The following is a 27,557-nucleotide window of genomic DNA, read 5'->3' as shown; positions in this document are numbered from 1 at the left end:
GTTTACATCCAGTCACATTCATATTATACACTTTCCATAAGACATGGTCCTCGTTCCGCCGTATAACATGCCCATACAGCTCAATCTGTTACCTCGCAACTTTTCTATAACCGGCGCAACTTTCAAACTTCCTCGTATATACACATTCCTTATTCTGTCATTCCTGGTAACCCCACACATCCATCTTAACATTCGCATTTCTGTCACATGCACACGACTTTCATCCATCCCCTTTACGGCCCAACATTCAGATCCATACAAAATGACAGGTCTTATGATAGATTTATATACTTTACCCTTTAGTTTCAAGGGCATTCGGGGGTCGCATATCGTTCCCGAAACCTGTCGCCATTTCATCCATCCCGCACTAATTTTGTGCCCTTACATCGCGGTCTATGTCGGCATTGTTCTGAATAACTGAACCGAGGTACCGAAAATCGGAGCAGACCGGAAGCATTACACCGTTTAGGCAGATAGGCTTGAAACTGGAGAGACCGCCGAAATCGCAGAATAGGTATTCAGTTTTAGTTCTGCTGATCTTCAAGCCATCATAGCCATCTATCTAGTCTACTCTGGACCTCGATACCATACTCACCAACAAGCACAATATCGTCGGCAAACAGCATACACCAGGGTACCTCGTCCTGAATGTCCGATGTCAGAGCATCCATTACAATGAGGAAGAGGTAAGGGCTTAGAGCCGAACCCTGGTGTAAGCCTACCGCCACACTGAACTTGTCGGAGGCACCTACCGCCGATCGGACGTATGTGTTAGACCGGATGTACATGGCACGTATTATGTAGATCTACATACTTCCCTGGCACACCTTTCTTCTTTAGGGCCCACCACAAAACTAGACTTTAATTAGATATATACAAAAAGTATATTTATGCAATTTTAAAACAAATGTAAGTATAAAACTTGGCACCAACATTAAATATTATGAAGTTATTTTACTAGTAAGTATAATTGCATAAAACTATTTTGATGTAGCTTAAGCTAGTATATAAAGTGCCTTGTAAACATTCTATATATCCATCTCTTCTCTCTCTTTAAATAATACAATGAGCATAAATTGACATTTTCCTCTTTTTTAAATTCGTTAAATAAATAAATATGTCTCAATCAACTTAGTCAACTTTGTAAAATCCGAAATAATGAATATGTAAACAATGTCAGTTTATGTTTAAATTTCATATTCAAACGTGCAAAAAGTTAGAATGATGAATGATATATCTCAAAACATTTCATTCCTCGCATTGCGTAGTTTCACAGACTGTTAATATGACTATGGTATGACAAATATGGTATGTAAATTTAAAAAAGTAATTGTTCGTAAAAATTAGTCAATTTTTTACTTAATCTGGACTACGTCAACTCTTAAGAAAAATAGTCCAAATTAATTCTTACACTATATTTTGTTTCGCAAACGTGTCAACCCTTACAGAGCAAGTTATTTCCATTAAACGCCATAGTACTGTCACGTTAATGGAAGAAAATGTAATACTGGAAGCCAACGCAATAATACCGTTTTACGAGGAGAAATATCGTAATATTCCATTTATTTGGTGGCTACCTTACATTACGTTTGTTTTTGTTTTCTTTTGTAGACAATCGTAATAAATAATGATCTAATAATTAAATTTAAGAATACCTAAGAATAAATAAGGGTGTTTTAACATATATGTACTACATTCTTTTTTATATCTTACTTGATAGAAACGTTTCAAGTATCAGAATGGTGGTTGAAAATAATATTTATTAATATGAGAAAAACGAACTAAACTTGTGTAAATTCTTTTATAATATTATTTAAATAGTATCTACCAAAGTATATAACTAAAGATACCTTACTACTACTTAAATATAATAAGTCAGTATTGTATGTTAATGTACATACATACATTATGACATGATAATGGCTTTCAAACCCTTTCGTTAACTTGCATCAACGAAGTGGGCAAAATTAATAAGACATGATAAATAGCTTGGAATTAATACATATATATATACATAAATGAAAATATTTCATAAATAAAAAATAATTCTCAAATTGTACTTGTAATTTGAGAATTATTAAAAATATTTGTCATTTTTTTAACAATTCTCGTTTTAAATCAATTGTTACATGTAAACAATAAGACAAATTGATACATTTTCACGACTAAAAGGCTGAACGGATTTTAATGTTTGCCATGAAAATAACAAATAATATCACGAGTGTCTCTTTTGATATATTATATGTTATAAGTTTTCCTAGATTTATTACATCCTGTTAAACCTCAATTATGCTGAAATACTGAAAAACAATGGCTTCACACATATGTATTTGTGTATAGCAGGCTTATAATTATAGAGAGTGATTACAAAATACCTATATAAACTTTTATAGTACCAAATTCGGCCCAAATTGAGTTTTACCGCCAACTGAAATCGATTTTATTCTTAAAATAGAAATTACTTCACTTGTACTATTTTAAATTAAATATACCTTCGCCTACCTATTTCAGCCGCCATAATCAGCAAATCATCAGATTGCTTTGTAAGTTGTATTTTGGATGAAGAGTGAGATAAGGCAGTTAAATTACAGGATAAGATAAGTGACATCTCTCTGGAATAGCAACGTATAAGTGGTAATATGTTAACGAGTGTCGGTAATATGTTAACGTGATATCCAAAATGCTGTTCATGTATACCGCTATCCATTATATGGACAATCAGCTTGTTTCATCATTTCAGTTACATTAAAAAAGTTGGGCGAGTTTTATTCCGATGAAATGCCACCAGTGAGTGGAAAATACGTTTTGTTAAATATTTATAATTGAATTACAGAGATACGTTTACTATTGCTGAGTAACGTTGGTTGGTGCTAATCTATTCAAAACTCGGGCGGGTTGAACCGCCTGTGAAATATTGATACGCTTGAAATAGGTTTCGCTGATGTCATGTTGTAAACAACTTGTAATTACGGCGTTTTGTTCTACAATCTACTTTAAATGAGTTTAAAGGGTAAAAAAATACGAATATCTATTGATACAGTGTTGGGGAAGTCATTGTCAATGGTCGAAGTCTGGGTAAACCCAACATTTCTTATGCTCGGATTTCGCAATTTGAATCCAAGATGCTATTGCTATGCTATTGTATATATTGATGCTATTGATGCTTGAAGAAGTTAATTAACTTCTAGGGTCACCCTCTTTTGGTTTCTTATTGGTATTTTCTTCACAGGACAGTCATACACTGAAGTCAGGTACATAAATTGCACGTATTACGCACACATAAACATCTGGAATTCGCCAGGTAATTAGGTGATATATAATATATGTGGCAGACTAGCTCAACCGACTACCGGTACACTATGAAACTCACAATTAACGTGTTCTATTCGTAGAAGAATATTCACAATCAGTTCAGTACATTTCAAACTTTACTTCTTTATAATAATAGTATAGATTATAGGTAATGGCGAAATCCTCTTCCCTTTATCACATTCAACTTCTCGTCATTTAAAAAGTAAATATTCTGGAAACATAACGCCGTGGTAGTGTTATAGATAATATAATAAATTTACTACTACTACGAGTTCATCCAATTCTTCAGATCTTGATTGCATACTCCGTCAAATGAACATAAAACATATGATTGTAGAATAAGCTTCAACTCTAGGGACTACTACTTCACAGTCCTATAAAATTAATGCGAAAAGGTTTTTTCGGGTTTTACCGTACTCGCAATGCCCGTGGGGTAACCCTATAAATGCGTCAGACACGCATTAAGGTCACGATGCTTTTAATATTTTAACAGCGCTGCCCATATCTCTCTATGAATTATATATCTATGTATAAGAATATTTACGAATTATACTACTAATAACAGTAGCTAAAATAAATTGTATTTAAAATAAATTGTAATTTAGCTAATACAATTACTATGTCATAATTTATTAAGGTTTAATTTCCAAAAAAATGTCAGCAATTTCGGGTTTCATTTGGATCCAAATTGGTTGCGTTTTTGCGAAACCCTAATGACATAAATTCCAACGTTAGGGCAAAGCGGATGGCACGCCTAATGCGAATATCCGATAATTTTATTGCTGAAATAAATTTAAAGTTTTTATGCGCAAACCATTGCGATGTGGTACTTAATTTCTTAGTTTTTAAACTTTGGATAATCAGCTCTTAATTTATTTGATATAATATCATTACGGAGTAAGTGTACATGTGTCACCTATCCTCTTCATCCCCAGGATGTCAGACAAAGCACCAATCCTTATAGTTTGATAATAATGGATTAATATGGTCTCTGTAGATACTCCATTAGACAAAAATATTTTCAACACAACTTTAAGCGTTTCAATTTGGTGTTGCGTTACAAGTAAGATGTGGTAATTATTTTTTGTTTTAATATTGCAAAGAAGTAAATCCCGGTGAAGCTGTATCCAGCTGCTGGTCCTGTAGTCCGACATGATATACCAAAATATTATATATAATACTTTTATAATTTATCGTTAACAATAGAATAATTATTATATATAAAATAAAATAAATTTGTAATAATATTTACAAATTAATTTTATTTTTAAATTATAAATTATTTAATGTAATTTCATCCAGTTTTACTCTTGAACTGCTCTAGTTAGTGGGATCTTACAAGGCTGGTACTTATTGGTGTCTAGTTTTATACTTATCGCATACTTTTCTAATAAATTAAAATATTCCATTATTGTTTCTATAGGAATTTAGAAAAATCAAGTTCCTATAGACTATATAGCTTAGACTCGTGATTTAGATTACAAAATATTTATGTTTATTAAGTAGCTCAATTTGTGCCAAATTTAGTTCAAATCTATTCCGGTGTTAGAGTAATTAAAATATATTATTTCTAATTAAAAACAAACGATAACATTTTAAGACAGAAAAATTAATTTTGTTAACAATTGACAACAATTGACTGAAGGCAGGAAAGACGAGAAGAAAATATAAACGTGACATTGTAGTAATGCCGTCGGGCGGGCGAGCGCGGAGACGGACATGCAGCCGACCTACTTCGGGTCCGCTCGATGCCGCCCGAGCGCGCCCGCTGCGCCGCCCGCCCGCCCAGACCAGAATAGACGCAGCACGTGCGTCCGCCGCGACACACGTCGCCGCCGCCCGCCCGCCCGCCCCGCCAACACGCTCGCGGCAACACGCCGCGCAACACGCACTTAAAAACTCACACAAAACTAACTATAAGTAACGTGTTGTGATCTGTGAACGTGTTACAAGTTTCTCTAGTGAAAACTTACGATTAGTTAACGAAAAGTACATTTAACTATTTATAGATACGTTAGACTAGTGTTTGGTGACTGTTTGTATAATTTGGTAGCGGCCTTGTACGTTATCTTGTATCGTGCCGGTGAAAGCTTTCACGCTCCCCGTCTTTTCGGTTTCAGTTTATGTTCAGAATGTGATTTTTGTGTAGTGTAATAACTCGATGTATTCGAGTGTAGCCTTATATGAGTAACAAAATACAGTAACGATGTGCCTTATCGTGTAATAATCGCGTGTTCGTGAGAATAGTGTTTGCGTTCGTTGTGTGCGCGTGATTCACTGCCTGAAAGATGCAATGTGTCAAGCTTGTGCTGTTTCTCGCGCTTATTGTGTTCCCGGAACCTGTTCCCGCGTGGAGAGGTGACATGTAAGGATTATAATTCAGTTAAATATACGTCTAACTACTTTATTCATATTTCATTCAAAATGAATAAAAATACAAAATATTAAAAAAAGTACGTGATGTTCTTAACACAGAAATACTTCTACCTATATATGTAATTTGTATGACACCTAAAAGACAAAAAGTATTAGTAAGATGATTAGGTTAACTATTGGTAATTATTAAATACAATACTAAAAAACAAAAATAAAGTATTAGTAACAAATGTTACAAATATTTTAGATTTTAATTGGTTAACTATTAATATAGTAGTAGTTTAGTATATAGTAGTTTTCTTAAATAAAACATTATTATAGCTATAAAAAATAACTGCCATAATCTAAGGATATCCTAATCACATAATAGTATATGTACATACAAAATTAGACTGCCTAATTATTTTTATGTTTGACAATTTCTCAAAAACTGTGTTAGAAAGAACAGTCTGTTATTCCTAATATTTACGTAGGTAAGTATCAATTGAAATGATTTCAAAATTATCGTAGAAACTATATAGGTTTTGTTGTGAAAATAAAATTATAGCTTTCGTACAATTACTTCACTTAGGTTTAATAGACTATTTTAAATTTTCGTTCCCTTATTTTGGGTACTCTCGTATGAGGAGGAAATGTTTATTGCATATGTCAAATTGATAGCGTAAGTTTCTGAAATATAGAGCTATGATGGACACACAGTATTCATAGATAATTATTACTTTGTAGATGAGATTCGTCTGCAGATAAGTTAGGATTTTTCTTAGTGAGTTTTTAGTAATCATTACATGAAAACTTATAGATTGAAATGAAAATGAATTAATGTTTATGAACACATCGTAGTTATACGTCATATTTGAAGTTTACCTTTAGAACAGCTTTAGTAACACTTGAATAGTGTCATGGGTAACACAGTGTATTTAAACGGTGATGACTACGAGTATGTTTTGAAATAATGGTCTAACTTCCGATGGTCGCGGGTTCGAATCCTCGCACAGTACAGCCATTTATAATAATGAAAATGATACATACATGTATCAGTCCATGTTTTTTCTATGTATATTATTGAGTAATTATACATATTGGAGTATTTCTATTTGTTGTCTAGTAACACAAGTTTTGCTTAGCTTAGATCTAGACGACTGTCGATTGTCCAGGTTATTATTATTATGATTATAGATATATTATTATATCTTATATATGTATACATAAGATTAATTAATTATTTATTTAATTAATAAGTATAAAAAATTTATTTATTTTTATTTATTTTTACACTTTTTTGCACCAGTTATAGAAAATATTAATTACCATAAAAATATGTATAACAATGACGAGTACAAAAGGCGGCCTCATCGCAAAGCAATCTCTTACAGGCAACATTTAGGTAGACAGTAAAAATATAAGAAAAAGAGTAGGTGGTACAAATGACAACACAACTAAGATGGGTATAAATAATACATGCAAATATAAAAAAATGTCTGAGATTCTTCTTTTTTGGTATGATATTAATTACATAATTTTCTCGCTTTTTTATATGAAGTGTACATGAGCATAAACAAACACATAAGCGTACGTAACGTAATATCAGTAAAAAAATATGACCCTCCCTTGTAAACAGTGTTTCCATTGTTCTTATGTCTCTAGAGACATTTATATTTGATGCAAATACTACTGAATTCATGTTGATGTTCAGAGTATACACGCCATGTTATCTTTGCTAATGGCTTTGACATGAAACCTGTCACGTGTAGAAAGTTACTGGGCGCTTCAATTCGTAAGATCAAAGTGATTTTTAACATAGCCCTCAGGATATCTCAATGTATGGGTCTGTAGACCAGAAGTTTGGTACGCAATGTCGTCACTAGTAATTTCGTTTTTTTTATATAATAATTATTGAACGAGGGAGTACAATTGCTAATATTTCTCTCTAATTTTTTTATGTAATTGGAATGACAAATAAGCTGACGAAACACCTGATGGCGAGGTATAACCAGTGATCGGAGTTGGTAAAGCTATTTTATATGCTTGGTATACGAGTATATTAGAATAATATGGATATTCCCCGAATCGTAGGATTTGTCTTTTAAGTAGAAAAATAATAAAAAGCTATTTACAGATTTTTATTATTTTTACGGAGAGAGAAAACATATACTTGCTATAAGTATAAGGACAATTTAAAGGATAGTACAATAAATAGATAGAAACTTGATTCATTAAACCACATATATTGTTTGTGTAACAATTTCTTATATTTGTACAAGAACCAGCAGTCATTTAACATTTTCTTTTTGAAGTTGTACAAGAACATACCATACAAATTATTTGCGTCTTAAAAATCGAAACATGATTGAATAGAACAAACTAATTTATATTTCACTAAAATAAAATCTTATTAAAATTACCAACAAGTTTAAGCAATATATTAATACTTGTTGAAACAAAAAAATCAATGTTCTATTTCTTGGCCAGAGTTTAATATAATATATGTCATCATATTTTTCAATAATTTTCTAATTTTAATCTGATTTGTTTTTTGTCTAACACCCATTTATATGTTCAAAAAGAGCGTTCGACATCTGTGGATGTTAGTGGAGAAAATATATAAGACAAAATTTCGTCACTGACTTATGAATTGTTTGAGGTCAAAGATCCTAAATAGCTCTACCTATTCCGATCACTGGTGATAACCGACAGCTATACCTACCTATATATGAACAGCACTATGGCCATCACGTTATCGTGTGAGGTCTGCGATACCACTATGGCGTTGCCATTCCGGATGAGTAAAATCTTATGTCCCTTATCCTGTAATTTCACTATCTTGTCTCACCCTTCAACGGAAACACAGCCTACTAAGAAAGTTTGCCTGAAATAGGTAGAGGGATCCACGCAGACGACTTTCTCTAGTGAATTTCATACCTTGCCATTATTTAAGGAAATTGCCTGTAGAATTTACAAACCGAGTTATTACCTAATGGCTCATGAAAGAATCCATCAAATATATTCGTTAGGCGTTAAATTGTCGTTTCAACATTCACATCGTCAGTTTCATACTGTTTCATATATAGAAACTTAAAATTATTCTGAAGTTAGGTGTTATCATTATATTCGTTGCAGTGTTTACGTATGACGTTATAGATGGTACTAATATTTTGTTGAAAAATAGCGAGACCTTTTGTTGAATAATTTCGAGTCGTTTTGGATTTACCAGGAAACCCTAAAAACGTTTTCTATGTAGCTGCTGATAGTGCCATTGGTCTGATCTCGGGCAGTTCTGCATTCTCGATTAAGACATAAATAAAAGTCGTTTATTTTTACAACAAAACGCCAAAATGCGATAAATTTAATGATAGTGTACGTAAGCAAACTTTTAATATAACTAATGAATACACAGCTTATCAGTTCATAGTTCAGTGGATTGATTTCTCAAACAAACGTAACATAGCGTATTTTTTATGTATATTAATTAATAGATAGTATATTCTCTGCATAGTTTGATAATCGATTTCTAGTTACTGTCGGTTTTCGCTTTTGAATCTATTGAGAAATAATTCAACTATGCTGTTAATACAAACTTCTTTGTTATAGAGTCAAAGCATGGGCGAATACCCTAGGGAATGAACTGTGGCGTCTCAGTGAGGCTCTAACAAAGTCAGACCAAATAAGAATCGTAAGTGCAAGAATGTTTAGTTTTTTATTTAATTATTACATATAAACGTGTCGCTTGATCAAACACCTTAGCAAGCAAAAAATATTAGTTTCAATAAATCCTTCCAATGCAGATTTAGAACCAAACGATAAATACAAAATATTTCAACAGACAATTTATTTCAGAAATACAAACAAATGAACGCGAGCGTAAAGAAGAAAGATGGAAAGCATATATTGGATTCTTCCCTAAGTTCCGTGAGTACAATGCTCACGAGAAAAATCAAAGCCGTTAAGGTAAATAACAGCCTTATAGAGAATATTAAAGTTATATACAAAGATTGATTATATTTACCTACATAATAACAATATTTCAATTCATCGCAAAAATATATCTCTACAATATATAATAGTTATAATTCTAAGAAGAAATAACTAGATTGATTTACGAGCTGTATGTGTATATTAGTCGAGAATACTCGACCTATTTTGGCAAACGTCTGGGACCCTTATTTATGAGCGGTCATTTAGAAATTCCTCGTAGATGTCATAGTAAAGTACTATGCATAACTGAGGAGAATGTGCGATTATCAAAGGTCACAGTTTTGATCAATTGTTCACTTTCTTCTCTACTGAATATTGTGTGGTTTATGTTATTTAAAAAATTCTGCTAGTGCTAATATTTGTTATAGATATTTATTAATCCTTATTATTTTTATAAAACCGAAAGTTTATTTGTTTTTACCTTTTCACGATTAAACGGGTGGATGGAACTTGTTAGCATTGAATTGAGAGTAAATGACATTTTATAGCATTACTGGATTGGACTATATTTTATGTCAAAAATCACATGTAAATAGGGTATGAATATTTGCTCAAACAAAGTCACGGACAACAGCTAGTATTATATACCTACTTATAACGTATTCAATACAGAACTAATTGTTTTACAGTGTATCCACGCAACGGCTCAGAAATTAGCTAGAGAGTTTAACTACACCGCCGCTGAGGATGAAAATAATAATTTCTCGTACTGTTCAGCTAAATATTCGCAATTTAGTTACGAAGACGGTACGATAGTAGATGACAGCGATAAACCAGGGTCTTATATACCTAAATTTGCTGTAAATAATACCAATTACATGGATGTCTCACTAGAGAAAGATTCGCATTTTTATGACATTAGTGTCAATACAAACATTAGCTGTGTGCATGTTCCAACAAATATATTTTATAAAGGTAACTTTACTATAATAAATCATTATTCAGATTAGTATATTTGATTCGTGATGATGGTGTTAAAAAATGTTATTTTCCAGAAAGCAAACCGCTCACTGCAATTTTATGGTCTAAGGATCTCAATGAAATATTCACAAAAAATTATCAATCTGATCCGTCTCTCTCATGGCAATATTTTGGAAGCTCACATGGTATATTAAGGTTTTATCCTGGAATGCCCTGGAACAAGAACGAAGTAGATACTTATGACTGCAGAGTTAAACCTTGGTACATTGAAGCTGCAACTTGTTCTAAAGATGTTATCATCCTGTTTGATGTATCAGGGTCAATGACAGGGTTCAAAAATTACGTAGCAAGGAGAACTTTACATTCTCTTTTGGATACTTTATCGAACAACGACTACGTCAACGTATATACTTTCAAGAATACTACTGCAGAAGTAATAGCATGCTTTAAATATCTGGTGCAAGCAACACCGGAAAATTTGAAAACAATCAAAGACATTCTAGAACCAACTGACGATGGGAAGACGCATAAAGTACCTTTAGAAGGTAACGCCAACCTAACTGAGGCTTATATAAAAGCTTTCAGTACGTTGAGACAGGTAAATTATATTTTCGTATTTGCTTTAGAAAATATTTCGTTATTTAGGTAAAGCGTACCAGTATTAAAGGATAAAATGTAAAAGCATTAAGAATGAGATTGTCTATGTATAGTATGTACTTTTAAGTTATGTTTTATTATATATGTTACATTATTCTTTTAGGTAAAGACTAGGAACAAATATTTTTTTTCGTGTGAAAGTATTTTTAATGATACAAATAATAATATTTTTAATAATAATAATAGGAAATTTGGTAATTATATAACTATTCTTTTAATTGTATTCTGCAAATTATTTGAATTAAGCTTATGGGACGAAACTCCGCCTGAGGAGAATCTATTAAATACCGATGCTTGTTATCGACTATCGATTTGTAGGTTTCAGAATTTCGGACTTCTATACCAAGGGTATTGCAACTATATATTATAAACTAGATTGTTTGTATATATTCTGGACTCATTATTACCTAATACTTTAAAAATATTTTAGAAAAAACGTTTTAACGTGTATGTATCAAAACTAAAATATAGATCTGTTTAAAAGTTTTTTCTTACCATCGGTCAGTAACTTATATCTAGATGTAGACACTCGATGATCGTGTGTATACATCTAGATATAAGTTACTGACCGATGGTAAGAAAAAACTTTTGTATAGATATAAGTGTATACGAGTACTACTCAAGTATACACAATTCGTTCACCAGTTCGATCCTCCGTCATATTGAAATGGTGATCAAAATTACGACGGCTTGACCCGAGGTTCGAACTGGTGACCTTAGACTAAAATCGTATTTGTTAGGTGGGTTGATTTTTGCATGTTTGGAGTGCCAGGTGTAGTCGTCTCCTATCGTCCGGTGAATCTGTAAAGGCCAGCTGCGGCCAACAGCATTAGAGTAGTCCGAAAAAAAAGAAAATAAGTGACGTCTGGCAAGTTTCAGAATTTGGGCTATAAGTTATAGCTTTATGCAATGTAGCACACAAAATCCGTAAAATACATAGAATCTATGTCAGTTGCGAAGAACCTACAGTAGTTTGTTTTATAATTGCTTTAGTTTGATTATTGTTTTCGTAATATGTTCTATTTTGTATTACTATTATATGTTTATATGTTTTGAACTTGCAATTAAAACATCTCTATCTATATTTTTGATAGGCTATCTTTATTTCCTAAATAATAGAAAGTTGTTAGTATGTTTACACTTTATGATGATTTTAGAGAAGAGAAGAGATGAGATGCAATGTAAGCAGTACACAAGGCTGTAATCAACTGGTAATGGTTATCACAGATTATGTACCTGGAAATCTCACTGAAGTTTTTGAGGAACATAATCGAGAGGTGGTAGGTGGCAACACTTACATACCTGTGAGAGTATTCACTTACCTAATTGGGAAAGAAGTGACAAACGTACGGGAGATACAATGGATGGCATGTCTGAATAGAGGTGAGAAATTAAGCACTGCTATTATATATATAAACCATACTAATTTTAAAAATGCGAAGATATATTAGTCTGTTATTTTTCACGAACTGAATAAAATTTGACGTGAATATAGATGTATGTATATAATATCTTTAATTCTATAAAGCAAATGAATCATGAAGATTTGAAAAGAAAATATTTATTGAATAGTAACGTATTCAATAAATATTTTCATAATATAATAAAATACGGATTGACTAATTAAAGTGACTACTAATTAACGAAAAAAAGTATAGTATGGTAACTACTTCCTATAAAATGATATGAGTATTAATTTTCTGAAATTCCCGCGGGAACAGATTATAAACACTATACTTATTCACACCAATTTTGATTGTTTCTTTAATCCAATACATTGAATACTTGGTTGAATAACTGTCACTTATTAATTCCGATCTGATCATGGAGAACAGAAACACAAGATTATTAGGTACTATTTTAAATGAATGAAATAATTTGAGTATAATCTATAATATACTTATTTTCATAGTCAAGTATCGTTTACGATTGCCCAAGCAGTTTAATGTAAGTTATTATACAAAATTCATTAATTTAGCCAAAGCATAACTTTATTATGAAGTTCAGCGAGAAATTACGGCCGGAAAACTCGTAATCACTTTAAAACTGTTCGCAGAATGTAATGTGGGGATCAGAGCATAATTACTGAAAGCTTCTTAAGATCTTATCCGAAGTTAGAGCAACCAGGGTAGCTTAATTTGATATCGGACTCTAACGAACATGAATAAAACATTAAGTACATAATTATTATTATATTACAACTAAGACCACTTGGTATTAAAGAGAAATGCTATTTTTTGTAACGGGTACGATAAAGTCTCTGTACACCAATTTCACTGCATTATGTCATTAATATATTTCAATGACCTCTGTAATAAGCAAGAAATACACTGATTTAAAATTTTATAGACTTCAATCAATTCAATCGGTCATATTTAAGGTAGTTAAGTTGATTTATAACAGGTATAGTTTCTACTGACTAACTCTATACCTACATACTGCCTTCATCATCACCAGACTAACTAGATTTAGTTACTGTGACGTGACTTCATACGTACTTTTGCAAAATTTCATCTAGATTAAATAAGAGCAAGTGCCTGTAAAATGTATTGCAAATAAACCGGAATGTCGGTTCGTCGGCAAGCGAACAGGTAGCTATTTAGTTAAATAAAAGGTTGAAAATACAGCAATGGGTCATATAACAAATAAGTTTATTTATATGAAATATTATTAAATATAGGTACTGCTACACAAACACACTACACATACACTACTACAAAACTTTTCCCATTATAATATCATCGTTACATTTAGTGTAAAAAAGTTCCTAAATAAATTTAAGAAAAAAGAAAATTCTTATAATATAATTATATTGTATATACTATGTGAATATACAATATAAGTTTTGATAGCATCCGTTGTCTAGCAGTGTATTATGTCTAATGGATCGATATAATATTCGGATTCTAGCACATTGCAAATATTTGTCTTGATGGGTATGATTGTTTATATTGGTCTGGGTGTATTCTATGTAAATTCTGTGTTTTTACAAAAATATACTTAAGTATCTATCAATTGTTCAGTACCTGAAGTAAAAGCCCCTTCCTAGTTTAGGACTAGACAGACTAGAAATGACTGAATGAATTAAATGCTAATTGAATTTTTTTTTATTTCTGTAATAGTATATGAACTGGGTACAACATATCCACTTTCTAAGTTAGTTTCAAAAACTAACTAAGTTAGCGCAAAATGAACATTTTGAAAACAATTTTGTTAAGTTTTTGTCTGAAACGACAATGTATACGAACTGATGGTATATTTTACTTAGAATAAGTGTCTGTAATAAATTTTATGTATAGGTATGAATTATATATTTATTTAATTATCAGGTTTCTTCGTACATATTCATTCTGTGGAGGAAGTACAACAACAAGTATTGAAATACATCAACGTTATTGCCCGCCCTATGATTCTTGAAGGCGAGAAGCCACCGCCCACTTGGACGCATGCTAATATTGACTATACGGTATTTATATTTGTTCTCTTAACTGACCATTTAAAAGCGTTTTAGTTTATAGCGACTACAGGTATAATAGCGAGTTTTAGTTCATATATAGTCGCCGGACATAGGACTTTTCTCTCATAAGTCGAAATCTATGAGGCTTATTAATTTAAGAAATGGTTCTGAAAAGTACTTCTAAACCCCATTAATAAGATACGTCACTTATTAGGCGTAGTTAGATATACCCCATTTCGGATTATCTTGTATATAAAAAAAATATTTTGTAATTACATATTTATAATATAGATATTAATAGATAGACAGCAGACAACAAGTTGTACAAACATAGTCTCTTATGGTGCAGTTCCATTTAATATTTTTATGGGAACCCTAAAACGAACCGCACCAATATAATGTAGAGGGATTTGGGAAAGGATCTGTCAGGATTAATTGAGCTTATCAGCGAAACATTTTTTTGTTACAAACGAAACAGTTGTTTGTTGTTAAATTCGTCGAAAACCATAATAACTTAAAAATGTTTTAGGGTTTTGTTATGAACTTTAGATGTTGAAAACCGGTAACAAATAAAAAGTATACTAGTTTTAAATAGAAACAATAATATAATTTTAAATATAGAACTAATGTATATGTATCTTATTCACGTGTTTTGTTTTACAGCGAACAACCATATGGGACGTAAGCGATGATGCTCTACAGGTACAATTATCACTTATATATTTTATTTTTATTTCAATCATATATATATATATATATATATAAACAGTTATAAATGTACAATATTTAAAAAACACTTCATATCAGACTGTCAGTAGGTAGAACTGTCATACTACATGTAACAACATGCATACATACGTCTTTTGCTTTGTGCACTTTCATAAGGTTTACGATTTCAGATATTACTAGCTGTTCCGGCAAAAATTGTTTTGCCTTAAATAAAAAAAAAAATTAGGGGTGGACTACCCCTAACATTTAGGGGGATGAAAAATAGATGTTGGGAACGAAAACTGTGACACGAGAATTTTATATATAAGATTAACTCTTCCTTTGAATAGTATACGATATATCATATCACCGTATGTTTATTTGAATATCACTCTGGTATCGAATTCTTTCATTTTTGTTTATAAATGAATGTATAACTCATTTATAAACAAAATATATGTATGCATGTAGGTAAGACTCTTGAGACTAAATTCTACTTATTCATCCTATAGTATTCCAGGCGTAATTACCATATAAATTATTTACAATTTATAATCATAAATATTATAATAAAATATATGTTAACTGTTTACATAAACAACTTTATATATCAATTTAATATCCAGTGTATACTAACTCATGTTACATATTGCTGTTAATTGTATTTACCCACACATATGTTATTTACTATTAGTTTACTAAAGTTTGATCAACATTTTAGTTGTTTGGAGATTAGAGACAGTCTGCTAATCTTTAGATTATGTAATTAGTGTGTACACATACACAGTGTCTAAAACGATAATTTCTCTTGTTATCTCACGCGTATTAATGTTAATTTGCACGCTTACTACTTTTTATATTATAAGTAGCAAGTAGTAATTAAAATTTAGCGGAGATTACCCCGAACATCTAAGCTAATAAACTTTACCTCTTTATAATATCATTATATTAACACATGAACCAAAAACGTTGTGCCGTTTGTTACGCGGATGGACGAATATGTAATTTCGTATACCTACAGAGAAGAAGTTCAGAATGCTATTTATTTTTTAATTATGCATATAAAATACATTAAATCAATAAAAATAATATTACACACAATACCATATATTTGACACACACACGTATAGAAATAGTCTTTGACAATAAAATTTTAATAATGTTCAAATTTATACTTTAAATTAATTATGGCCGAATTTGGACTATTCAGTGACCACAAGTGAATATAGATTTACCTATTATTTGTGGGACTAGAATAGTAAACAGGTCAAATAGTTTATGGAAAATGGAAAACGTCTCTAGCATAACTAAATAATTGAGCACTGTACAGTATCTCTTAAGCATTCTTATTTCTAAGTAAAACGGCCTACAGATGACTCAAAAATCAAAGCCAATATCACAGCAGAGGAGATCGCACTGGATCGCATCTTAGATCCGCTCGATTGTTTGAGACACTACGTCGCCGTATCTGTAATTTCACTACACATATATCATCCTTCAAAATAGAATAGCATGCAAAGGCTTTGTGACAGAAATAGAGAAGACAGAAGTACCTGCCCACGCTCATAACTTTGTATAGTTTCTCTCTAGTACCAGTAAAACCTATAAATTTATATTAAACGAACATTTTTAGACACCTTATATAACAATAACAAAATTATTGGGGGATAAAATTGTGTGGACCCTCTGGTACTAACTGAAATAGTATCCAGTGCTGTAATACACCTATAAAAACTGATTTATATGGAAATTATGGGATCTGCCTACGGCTGTATTCAGATTTCATTTAAATGTTAATGAAGTTTTTGTATAGGTAGGCAGACACCCGTAATATTTTAAGGCAGTAAAATGATGAATAAGTCCTGTTATAAATAGATTGATGAGCGTGAAGGTCTGTTTCAATCAGGGCATTTGGTGTTATGTTTTTGCCAACTCCATATAGGCATTGCGTGACGTACTTACATATACGCATATATTCTGAATTACTTATTAATTCAATTTCTCTCAATTCGAATGAAGAAGTAGTTCTAATAAAATAAAGTACTTCAAAAGTGTAACCGGAGAAAATAGACTCCAATAGGATTCTATCTGTAGGTATGTACACATAACTATTGCTTCGTCCACTTGTGTCTTATGCATACACACCTGTTCTGAAAACTCTTTAAATTTCCCATCGGATTTCATATGATATACAATTATCTGATCATGGTAAGTTAGTTTAGTCTTCCCATGGTATCATGTTCATTTTATTCTTGTGTACGACGCATTTCATTTATAATTTTTAGACCGACACAAAGTTATAATAACGGAATAACATTACAGCCAGACGAGGACAAACTGGTGACATCAGTGGCCATCCCAGCATTTGACTTCAAATATAACGAGGAGAATAATGATGCTATGTTGCTTGGAGTGGCTGGGACTGACGTGCCCATAGATAGCATCGCGAAACTTGCACAACCTCATCAGGTATGTTAATACATAATTCAACTCTATAAATGAAAATACTCTCAACTGGAATAATACAGAACAGAAGTTTTCTAATAAAACAATGCGACCTCTTCAAGTTTGCTCTTGTCTGATTCGTATTTGTTTGGTAAGAACTTACTTGGGGCCGTTTCATCTTAATGCTTGAGGTTATACGAAGATATATGTATATAATCCTATTTTATAGTATTTCAAATATTATATTTTATATTATATTCTATACTGTAGTAGGTACTTCTAAACTCAATACAACAAACGGTGTAGCTCATTGGTTTCAAAGTAAAAGTTTGAACTGTTTTGGAAGTCGTAAAGATTTTAACGGTGTAAGCAATTTAAACAAAGGATTTTCCTTCTTAATTACGCAAGAGATGGATGCGGACAAAAGGTTACAATAAAACGATCTATACTATGAAGAGGGAGGGATGTTTAGGTAGATAAAACAATCGACAGTTCGAACAGGAAAATATACGTGAAAGGAATGTACATGATATATTGCAATGAAATATTATCCACGTGAATAAATAACCAGTAACCGTGTATTGCGTATCTCAAAATCAGCAATATGAAATATGAACGAATAAATGGAATTGTGAATTCGTCAGTGCCTTTGTTAGCAGTACCTTGGTAGAATGATATGTTGGTAAAGTTGTTTTACTTTATAATGTAATCGTTGTGGTTCAAAGCCAAGTTAGGCAATAGGACATTTAATTTTCCTTATAAATTGTGATACGAGTATTTCAGTAGAAATTCCTATTGAATGTACTGATTTTTTTACTTCTATGACAAATAAGTCGCAGTATGGTCACCGAACAATTAACATTATACTTCTAAGCTTTATTTAGTTTTAATAATGGCGTTCAGAGGCAAAACATGGTCGCAATATGGGTGTAGACTTAATAACGGTCGGAATTTGATCACCAGAAGGTCATAATGTTTCTAGTAGCGGTGATCAGGTTCCAACTGAATATTTGTGATATCTAACATGCTAATGGTAGCGGAATTAAACAAAATAATATAAATCTATTAAGTAAAATAACGTTTAATGTTCTATATTGATATTGTAAACGACTTGAATAATAAGAAACGTCACAAAGTAACCTTTGTAGTACCTTCCATACATTAACAATTGGGCTATCATGTCTTCGATTTAATTTATTATTCATTATGTAACAAGAAATATTAATTAAGACTTTCTTTTGTTACCGATATTCTAGAATTAGTTTCGTGGTGTTCTACTGGCACTTTATCCGTATATTGCCTCGAGCTACTATTGTAATTGCCGTAATGAAATTACTGTATACCGTTGCTATAGTAGCAAATATAGTTTAAGATGGATTATTAATAAATTATATTTTGTTCCAGCTTGGAGTCAATGGATATTCTTTTATTGTGAGCAACAATGGTTATTTACTCCTGCATCCATTATTGAAAACTACTGTAAGTGCATTCTTTACACGGTATTTAGTTACATGCAACGTAAAACAATATTATATTAATTATAAATATTACTATCTTTTAACTCGATAAGGTTTTAGAAACAAAATTATGTTTTGACAAGCAGAAAAGGAGTAAAGATTTCAATACAAAAACAAATACGAAATGGAAACAGATGACTATAAAAAATCGGTAAAATACACCAAAAGAGAAGGTTTCTAAGGACTGGATTGCGTATTGTGTAAAATCTGAAAGAGTGTCAAATTACCCGCGACGTCGATAAAATGTTTAATTTGGGAGCCTCGCATTTTCTGATTGTTTATTACGTAGGTCACATTTACTTCGCAATTTGTTCGGGATTTCTCACAATAAAAGGATAATGAATGGAGCCACAAAATGTTTTGTTGTCAATATATAAAAACTACTGTTGCATGTTAATATTACGTCTATGTTGATACAAACAATATTTAAGTAGACAATCAACTTTGTTATATTTATTTTAGTAGAATTTTAGATACACATATAAGTTTCGTGTAAAAAAAAACTTACAATAGTATTAGTGTAGACAACACGGGAGCAAATGTTTGCGTAAATAAGTCTTGAAACCAGTTCATAATAAGAAGCTATTATGATATAATCATATAATACCCGCCCTACAGGACGTATATGTAGTTCAATTAAGTATCGAGTAATAAGTCTACTACTTAGGTATAGGGTCGAAAATATATGCCAATTATTGAACGACTTTTAACTAATACGAACGAATTTTAACTAATTAGGTATATTGCAGTATTATTATGCAGTTGATTTAATAACAAATAATATAAAATAATTTCTTTATTGATTCTTAATGTCTGATCCCGATTCTTACTGTCTTTTGACAGTAATCTTGAGTCTTATTGTCTAATCATTAGTTTTTTTTATAAAATTTACTTACGTCTTTACTGTCATCCGAAAAAAAATCTGTTTTACTTACAGATTAATGATAAGTTACAAGACAACTACAACAGTGTAGATTTCGTGGAAGTGGAGCAGGTGGATGATGGAAAGGGTGCTCGGGAGCTCGGGGACGAGATCAAGAGGTTGAGAGAAAACCTCGTGGATGGCGTCAGCGGCGACATGAGGGAGGTCAAAGTGCTTTTCCACTATGACGACATGAGGTAATGACTATGATTGTTTGCGTATATTTTTGTCGTTATTTTTATTATTAGTTATTTCTTCCTTATATGGTAGAAAAGATAGCCATTTCTGTTTGCTATGATACTTCATTAGTATTCAAAGTCAATCGACATATTGATGATTTGGACGAAGTAAACGGTGCTCTTTCTTATGTTTTAAAATGGTTATCACTCTCCCCACGTATTATAAGATGCGCATCTTATAATACGTGTGATAACGCACATGATAACATGAAGTATATAGACAATGGTTTCCAAATGGTTACATATAGATATATATCCCACTCGTGCATTCTTATTCCGGAAACTAAGATGTAACTTCAATGTTTTCTTTGAACCGAAACACAGGTTACAACGAAAGCTGGTGGTAAAGTATAATAGGTTGTCAAAGGTACTAATTTAGACGATTTTTTAGAAAGTCTACCTCTCTAAAATTAATGATTGATCGCAACTATTCGCGATCTACTCGTACGGTCGTTGTCATGAACAAAGTACAAAATAATACAATGAAATACAGATTTTCATTCTTAAAAGTATGGAAATACATATTACAGTGTAAAATAAATTTAGTATCAACAACTTTAAGTTTTTTTGAGAAGAGTCGATACATACGTATTTTATTCCACTAGGAAAGATTAACTACGTTGTATTGTTAATTTTCATTTTTCAATTTTCATAAGTTCAGTCTTTTTTACTTTACCAGCCGGTGTTGTTTAAAATATTTCCTAACTCTAAACAAAGGGTGACTATGCGTAAAATATATCGTGATCGATATTACCTACATATTTTTAATTATTCACTCCATGCCTCTATTGCGGCGAACAAAGAATTTCATTCCTTTATGTTACGTAATTAAAATGACAAATAAGCTGATGAACCACCTGATGGTAAGCCGTAACTGTCGCCTTTATACATGAACAAAAATGTGCCTTCCGTGATACCACTCATGCGTTGCCATTCCAGAGGACAGTTTACCACTGGCAAGTTAAATGGTAAATATTCAATTAATTGCCATGAAACTTATTCATAAGTTCAGTATTTCAGATTGGATAAATATTTTATATAACCTTTGAAATCCATAAATGGTGTGATTCCACGTAAAAATTATTTTCGTTAATTTTTATAAATTAATATACTTCAGCGCCATCAATCTCTATGTCAATAGGAAACCTCAAGTCTACACTAACATCAATTCAATTTTAACGAGAAACCTATTACATTCGCCAAAACTGTACAAACTAATGTCTTTTATTTCCCAGGAGAATAGCTCGAGTGAAACACGATTATTTCTTCAACCAATTGGAAGGCACACCTTTTTCTATGGGTATATCCTTACCTAAGGGGTATGGTGACACGGAATTGTTATTGAAGGATAATCCTCTGGAGGCCAAAGAAGGGAAAGAATTGACAGGTATCAACGTTACTGATTATTTCAGATTCAGCTACAGAGTACATCCTGATTGGTGAGTTCTATTTGTATTGGTCAACATTCTTAAGTAATAAAAGTTTTAAATACAATTAAACAATAAACAAGTTTACTCAAAATATTACATTAAATTACAAATTTAATGTAATATTTTGAACTTACTCAGTATATGGACATTGAACTTGAATTTATATATGACGATATTAAAGTAAGTTTTCTATCTTATTTGAGATAAAAGATAGGAGGCTGTATGTTATAATTTAACTACACGATAAATTTCATTACGATCCGTTCTGCTTTTAGGGACTGTTCTGCAATGATAACTATGCCTGATTTATTTTGTAAATTAAGTAACTATTTATTTACTTATGTTTATTTTGGCAATTCTTATACAAAATTTTAAAAATGTAGTGATCATGAACATTTACATGAACAGTTTTTCTTATTCGAATGAGTGGTAGAATAAAAAAATATTATGATTCAAAAGTGTTTATTTTGAATAAAGATCATTTATATTCTCTTATTTTAGGGTATATTGCAAGTATCATTATTTAGAAGGTCACGAATCAAAGAATGCCGAGGAAGAGATTTGGAAGTTTTTAGTGAATTTGTCAAAGAATCAAATTGATATTACAAAGAAACAATATATAGAGGAGGACGAGACGGATACTGATTTTGACGTCGAAAGTAAGTGTATTATGATATTATTGTAAACTTTTACTTACTTTTCTTTTAATGGATGATAATGGGATGGTAAAGCCGCTTACGTACATTGTGCCGAGTTTATGAAAAATTACCCAGAATAGTTTTAAAGCGCGTGGAAGTCGATTTGACAAGGTACTAAGCAATAGTGTTACTCATGGGGACTAGGTCCCCATTATTAATAATCTTTCCCCTATTTTTGCAAATGCTGAAGAAGCTAAGCAGATAGATTTTCTATTAGACAACTATTCGATTTTAAAGGTACATTTCGTATTTATAAACGACAGCATTAAACTGTTGTATAAGGCGGCAATTATTGCGTGTCCACTTTACTATTCAATAAAGACTCTATTTTATTTTAATTTCTTCACATGGATCAGCAATCAAGCGTGCAGCATAATAGTAAATTTTAGACTGATATTAGATAGTTTTTGTAAATAATTTATAATTTTATTTCAACAGCCCATTGCGGTAACGCCACAACGCAACTTGGTAAAGACGACTATTACTGCAATGAAGATTTGGTCAAACAATTGGTATTCGATGCCAAATTGACAACTCCTTATTTCAAAACATGGGCAAGAAGTGATGAAGAACACGAACTTGCGAGGAAGTACAATGTTAGCGTCCGTTTCATTGCGACCTCAAGCGGTTTGACAAGATGGCATTATATTTTTGAATCAGATAAGAATGAAATAGTTGACGAGTTTGGGAACAGAGTAAAAAATTTCACAAAAAAGTAAGTAAAGACAGTAAAAGTAAACAAGAAATCGAAATTTAATACTTAAATAGAACATAGATAGCCTCGTTGATTTAATTTTAATCGACGGAATACCCCATGTTGAAGATTTTGAACCTCATATACTTGATATAGATATGGTTTCTCATAGTTAAAGATATTTCTATTTAAAGATGGTTTGATAGCTTAACAACATAATCCGGAACTTTAATCCTTTTTAAGTTTTTCGTGGTATAGGTAGAAAGAAATATATTTTAGAAAGTGTCCGAGATAGACTTTTTGATTAGTATTCTGCCAAAGAAAAAATAAGCTAGTAAAATTACAGGATAAAAGGTAACATCTTAGTCCTCAGGAATGGCAACGCATGAGTGACGTCACAAGCATCATATGATGACATAAAGTCGTAGTGCTTATCTATATATAAGTGAGGGTTACCACTTTCCATCAGGTTCTTCACCCATTTATATGTGAACACATGTGACATTTCTTATGGTTAAATAACATTTGAATATGCTTTTAGAGTTTTTGGAGACAAAAATAATCTTGCTATCGAGGAAACCTGGTATAAAGCAGCGGTGCTTCAGCATATGATCAACAAAGAATCGGTGGTAATAGCTACACCTTTACCTATTTTGGACGAGAGCATCAAAAAAAGACCATCCGTGCTGAACAAAGACGGAGATATAACAATGACGTCAAGTTATGCTATTTTTTACAAAGACGGTGAATCTGAGACCCCAGCCTCGGTTGTCGGTTTCCAGTATTCATATTTGAAATTTCAAGAAAGATTCCAAGAAATAACTAACAAAACATCGGATCAGGTACGAATTTTCATAATTTTTTTGTATTATTTATCGCAATATTAGATAAAGAAACTCTCAATCAAACACAAAACTACAGTGATCAATCTGTCGTCATCGAGCGATGTAGATTTCAACATTTTCAATCTGATCAAATGCATAAAATAAACGTTGGTACTCACCTCATAATATTGTATCACTAGGCTACTATATTTTTCAAATGAGAAAATATAATTATACAAACCGGAAATACATGTGCGACCTTTTATGTTACAGGAGTTTACATGCAATGGAGATGATTATGATTGCTATGTGATAGATAGTTCTGGTTATGTAGTATTATCGAGGCAAAAAGAACAAATTGGACAATTCTTCGGAGTCTTAGATTCGAATACGAAACACGTGCTGCAGTCGTTTATAGATAAATCTGTATTTGAACACGTGGAAGTTTTCAATTATCAAGCTTTGTGTCCTTACTATATGCTGAAACAGCCAAACAGTGCCTGGACGCCGTCGACGGTAAGTGTTTTAAGGGTCAATAATGGAATTGTGTACGTACCCGGGTTAACAGTAGATATATGCTGACTTTCCACTCATGATTGGAAGATGTTAGGATGAGTAAGAAAAAGAAATTTAGACCATCGTGACGAGTTCACCAGGAATTTCAACGATGTTTTCTAAATTACGTGGAGTTATATAATAGAGTAGGTACATTGAATCCTCTTAATTTCTAGTACAATTGTAGTTACAAGCAACCATTAATAATTATTTGTTAGGTAAGCAGCAAACAGCAGCAATTTGTGTACTGATGTTTCGATTTAAAGTGTAAAATGGGCAAGGGGCATAACATATTAGTCCTGGGTTGGACAACAATAATAGCAAATGGAATACTATGTTATAATATGATCTCTATGATATTATTGGTAAAGTCTGTAATTGGTTATTTGCTATTTTTAGGGTACAAAAGTATAGGGTGTCTTATCACAAAATCGATATGACAAATGTATGTTATCAATCGTAACGAACTAAACTTAGTTTTTTTAGTGCGCTCACAGTTTCCAACTTTATTAGTCTAATTTTATTATCTAATAATAGGTAGTAAATTAAAAATTGTAGTTGGATGGATGCAGAATGGATGCTAACTACTATCACTAAAAAAATTTTTTTCTTTCAGCCTTTTAATGTAGCAACGAATTTCATACGTTGGTTATTAGCAGAAACTGCGTTGATTTTATCTGATATATTTAATTGGAATTGGAAGATATACGCAATTGATGATGGTAAGACAGTACACTCCACAGTATACGGCTAATAATTTTCTTCAATATATAGGCAGAGCTGTTTTGAAATAATGTAGACAACATTTTTCTATAAACCGAACTGTTAACTAAACTATATAGTTCGCAGATCTCTTGCTTCTGAATTAGTTGGATAAATCAATTACTAAAAAAGAAAACATACTTGCGAATTATAAATAGGACCACCGTTAAAATCTATATATCTATGGTAATAATATGTCGAAATATTATGACATAACAGCCTGAAGGTTGAGTAGCCTAGTTTCAAGGTTCAATACTTTGACAAATCTTTAATTCGAGCGGGAGCAAATGAACTCTATAAAATAGCGAACTAAATTGCAGCCGGGCTGTAAACTGAACCAAGCGCACCAAGTGCGAACTATTAGGTATGTGGAAGATTAATAGTGGTCTTCTATTTTATTATTAATTCATTATATCGCCTTAAGAATTATCTAGTATATTGTATTTAATAAAGCTTTATTATGTTAATTGATTACTTAGCTTTTGATGTTATAATATTACTATCCAAATTTATATAAGGCATTTACTTTTTTAATTAATAATATCAGGTAAATGTACTCTATATTTTGCCCTAAAAGAAATATCTGTCAAATTTTTATATTTTAATAATAAGAAGTGACTGTGAACTCCGCATTTTACTCGATTACTTTTATTATTAATATTCGCCAAGAAAATATATAGGTACTAAATATAATGTACATACATAGGTTTACTCAGTGCTATACAAACTTTGACAGTTTTAGCAGTTGATTGTGGAATACTATATACGTATCTACTCTTTCTCTATTTTCAGTAGGCACTACCTATTAAGAAGTAAAGGGCCAGACTTAAAAAAATATAGATATTATTTTTAGTGCCTGAATATTTTATGTATAGATAGATAGCTAAATTAGTAGAATAACAAACTTAGAGCACTGTATGCAGTCAGTAGCTTGTACGCACACTATTCTAGAAGCACTCCTAATATTTCCGCTTTAAATAACTGCATGATTGTCTCGCTCACAGACTATATCGATCTAATCAACCAAGGGCCTACAGAGGCCACAACGTCGACCACACCGCCACCATCAGAAAATGAAACCATACCAGCTCAAGAGGAAGAAGACAAGCCATTTTCCTGTGATCACCGCATCAGTCTTTACATATTAAAACAAGAATTCATACTAGAAAGTATGGGCGCGTTGCGAGTAGTTTATGAGGATCGACCCAGCGCTTGCTACCCTGCCTATTGGGCGTCCCATGTATCTAAGACAAACTTATTACTGGTTGTGGTGGAAAGCGGGATGAGGGAATATGGAAGGAACTGCAGCATCCCACCAGATACCAAGCCGCAGCCAACTGTTGATTCCACTACCAGTCGAGAGCCTTGCCACAAGTTAGATTTGGGACATTTGAAACGCCGACGGCTGGAAGGATGTTTCACTTATCATATAGGGGTATTTTTATTAATTCTCATATTTCTTAAAAAATATAAAAATGTTTAACATTTATTATATTATTTAGAATATGTCTTATATCAGAAATTTAGTTGTGACCTGTATCTACAAAACTAACTACTGAAAATATATAAAATTTAGCAGAATTTTTAAAAAGTCGTCTGCGTGTGTAACTGAGTTAGCCGCCAAGCAACTTGCAGTTTAAACTGTGTTATAGTTGAAGGATGTGATAAGGCAGTGAAATTACAGGAATCTTAATCTTCCGAGTAATGACAACGCATGTGTGGTATCACGGGCGTTACATCATAACGTAATATCCGTAGTACTGTGCATTTTTATCTATAATTTCGAGATATTCCCAGAATAATTACAAAATATTTAATATCATTACTTTGAGACAAGAACATCAATTCCGGAATAACGGCAATGAAAAACCTGTAATATATTTTTTGCAGGAAAGAAATATAACAGCTTGTGGTATCGGCAGCACGACCCGAGTGGATACACTAGTATTCTTGACCACAACGCTCCTTGCGGCGTTAGCATATGTAATGCACTCCTGATGACCACACAATTGTTACATACGACACATATTTGTACCTTTGTTACTTTCGCAATAAAATTGTTGCACCT

At 31.9% G+C, this 27,557-nt stretch overlaps 1 protein-coding gene across 2 annotated transcripts; it reads left to right on the top strand.

Moving 5' to 3' along the window:
- Positions 1–5,199: 5,199 nt before the first annotated feature.
- Positions 5,200–27,549, top strand: LOC131845854 (voltage-dependent calcium channel subunit alpha-2/delta-4). 2 transcript variants are annotated; one of them, XM_059194993.1, is made up of 19 exons: positions 5,200–5,677; positions 9,277–9,358; positions 9,523–9,633; positions 10,290–10,575; positions 10,656–11,179; positions 12,396–12,621; positions 14,568–14,704; positions 15,359–15,397; positions 17,726–17,872; positions 19,253–19,327; positions 20,303–20,484; positions 21,762–21,965; positions 22,458–22,615; positions 23,093–23,369; positions 23,890–24,190; positions 24,446–24,688; positions 25,344–25,449; positions 26,527–26,924; positions 27,380–27,549. In XM_059194993.1, the coding sequence occupies exons 1-19, from the start codon at positions 5,601–5,603 to the stop codon at positions 27,485–27,487; spliced, it is 3,681 nt and encodes a 1,226-aa protein (XP_059050976.1). In that variant the 5' UTR covers positions 5,200–5,600; the 3' UTR covers positions 27,488–27,549. The 2 variants fall into 2 exon arrangements, with proteins under 2 accessions (XP_059050976.1, XP_059050975.1); XM_059194992.1 differs by having other exon boundaries at positions 26,494–26,924.
- Positions 27,550–27,557: the final 8 nt, after the last annotated feature.

Source organism: Achroia grisella, unplaced genomic scaffold, assembly GCF_030625045.1.
Source record: "Achroia grisella isolate CSIRO2021 unplaced genomic scaffold, CSIRO_AGI_Agris_v1 utg487, whole genome shotgun sequence".
In the NCBI taxonomy this organism is placed as follows: domain Eukaryota; kingdom Metazoa; phylum Arthropoda; class Insecta; order Lepidoptera; family Pyralidae; genus Achroia; species Achroia grisella.
Note: the sequence above shows the minus strand (reverse complement) of the source record. Positions and strands in the feature narration are given on the sequence as shown.

Coding starts and splice junctions, on each gene's coding strand:
- LOC131845854 (XM_059194992.1), top strand. CDS start 5,601: ATGCAATGTGTCAAGCTTGTGCTGTTTCTCGCGCTTATTGTGTTCCCG. Junction 25,450..26,493: donor GATATACGCAATTGATGATG/GTAAGACAGTAC, acceptor TCTCGCTCACAG/ACTATATCGATCTAATCAAC. Junction 26,925..27,379: donor GTTTCACTTATCATATAGGG/GTATTTTTATTA, acceptor TATTTTTTGCAG/GAAAGAAATATAACAGCTTG.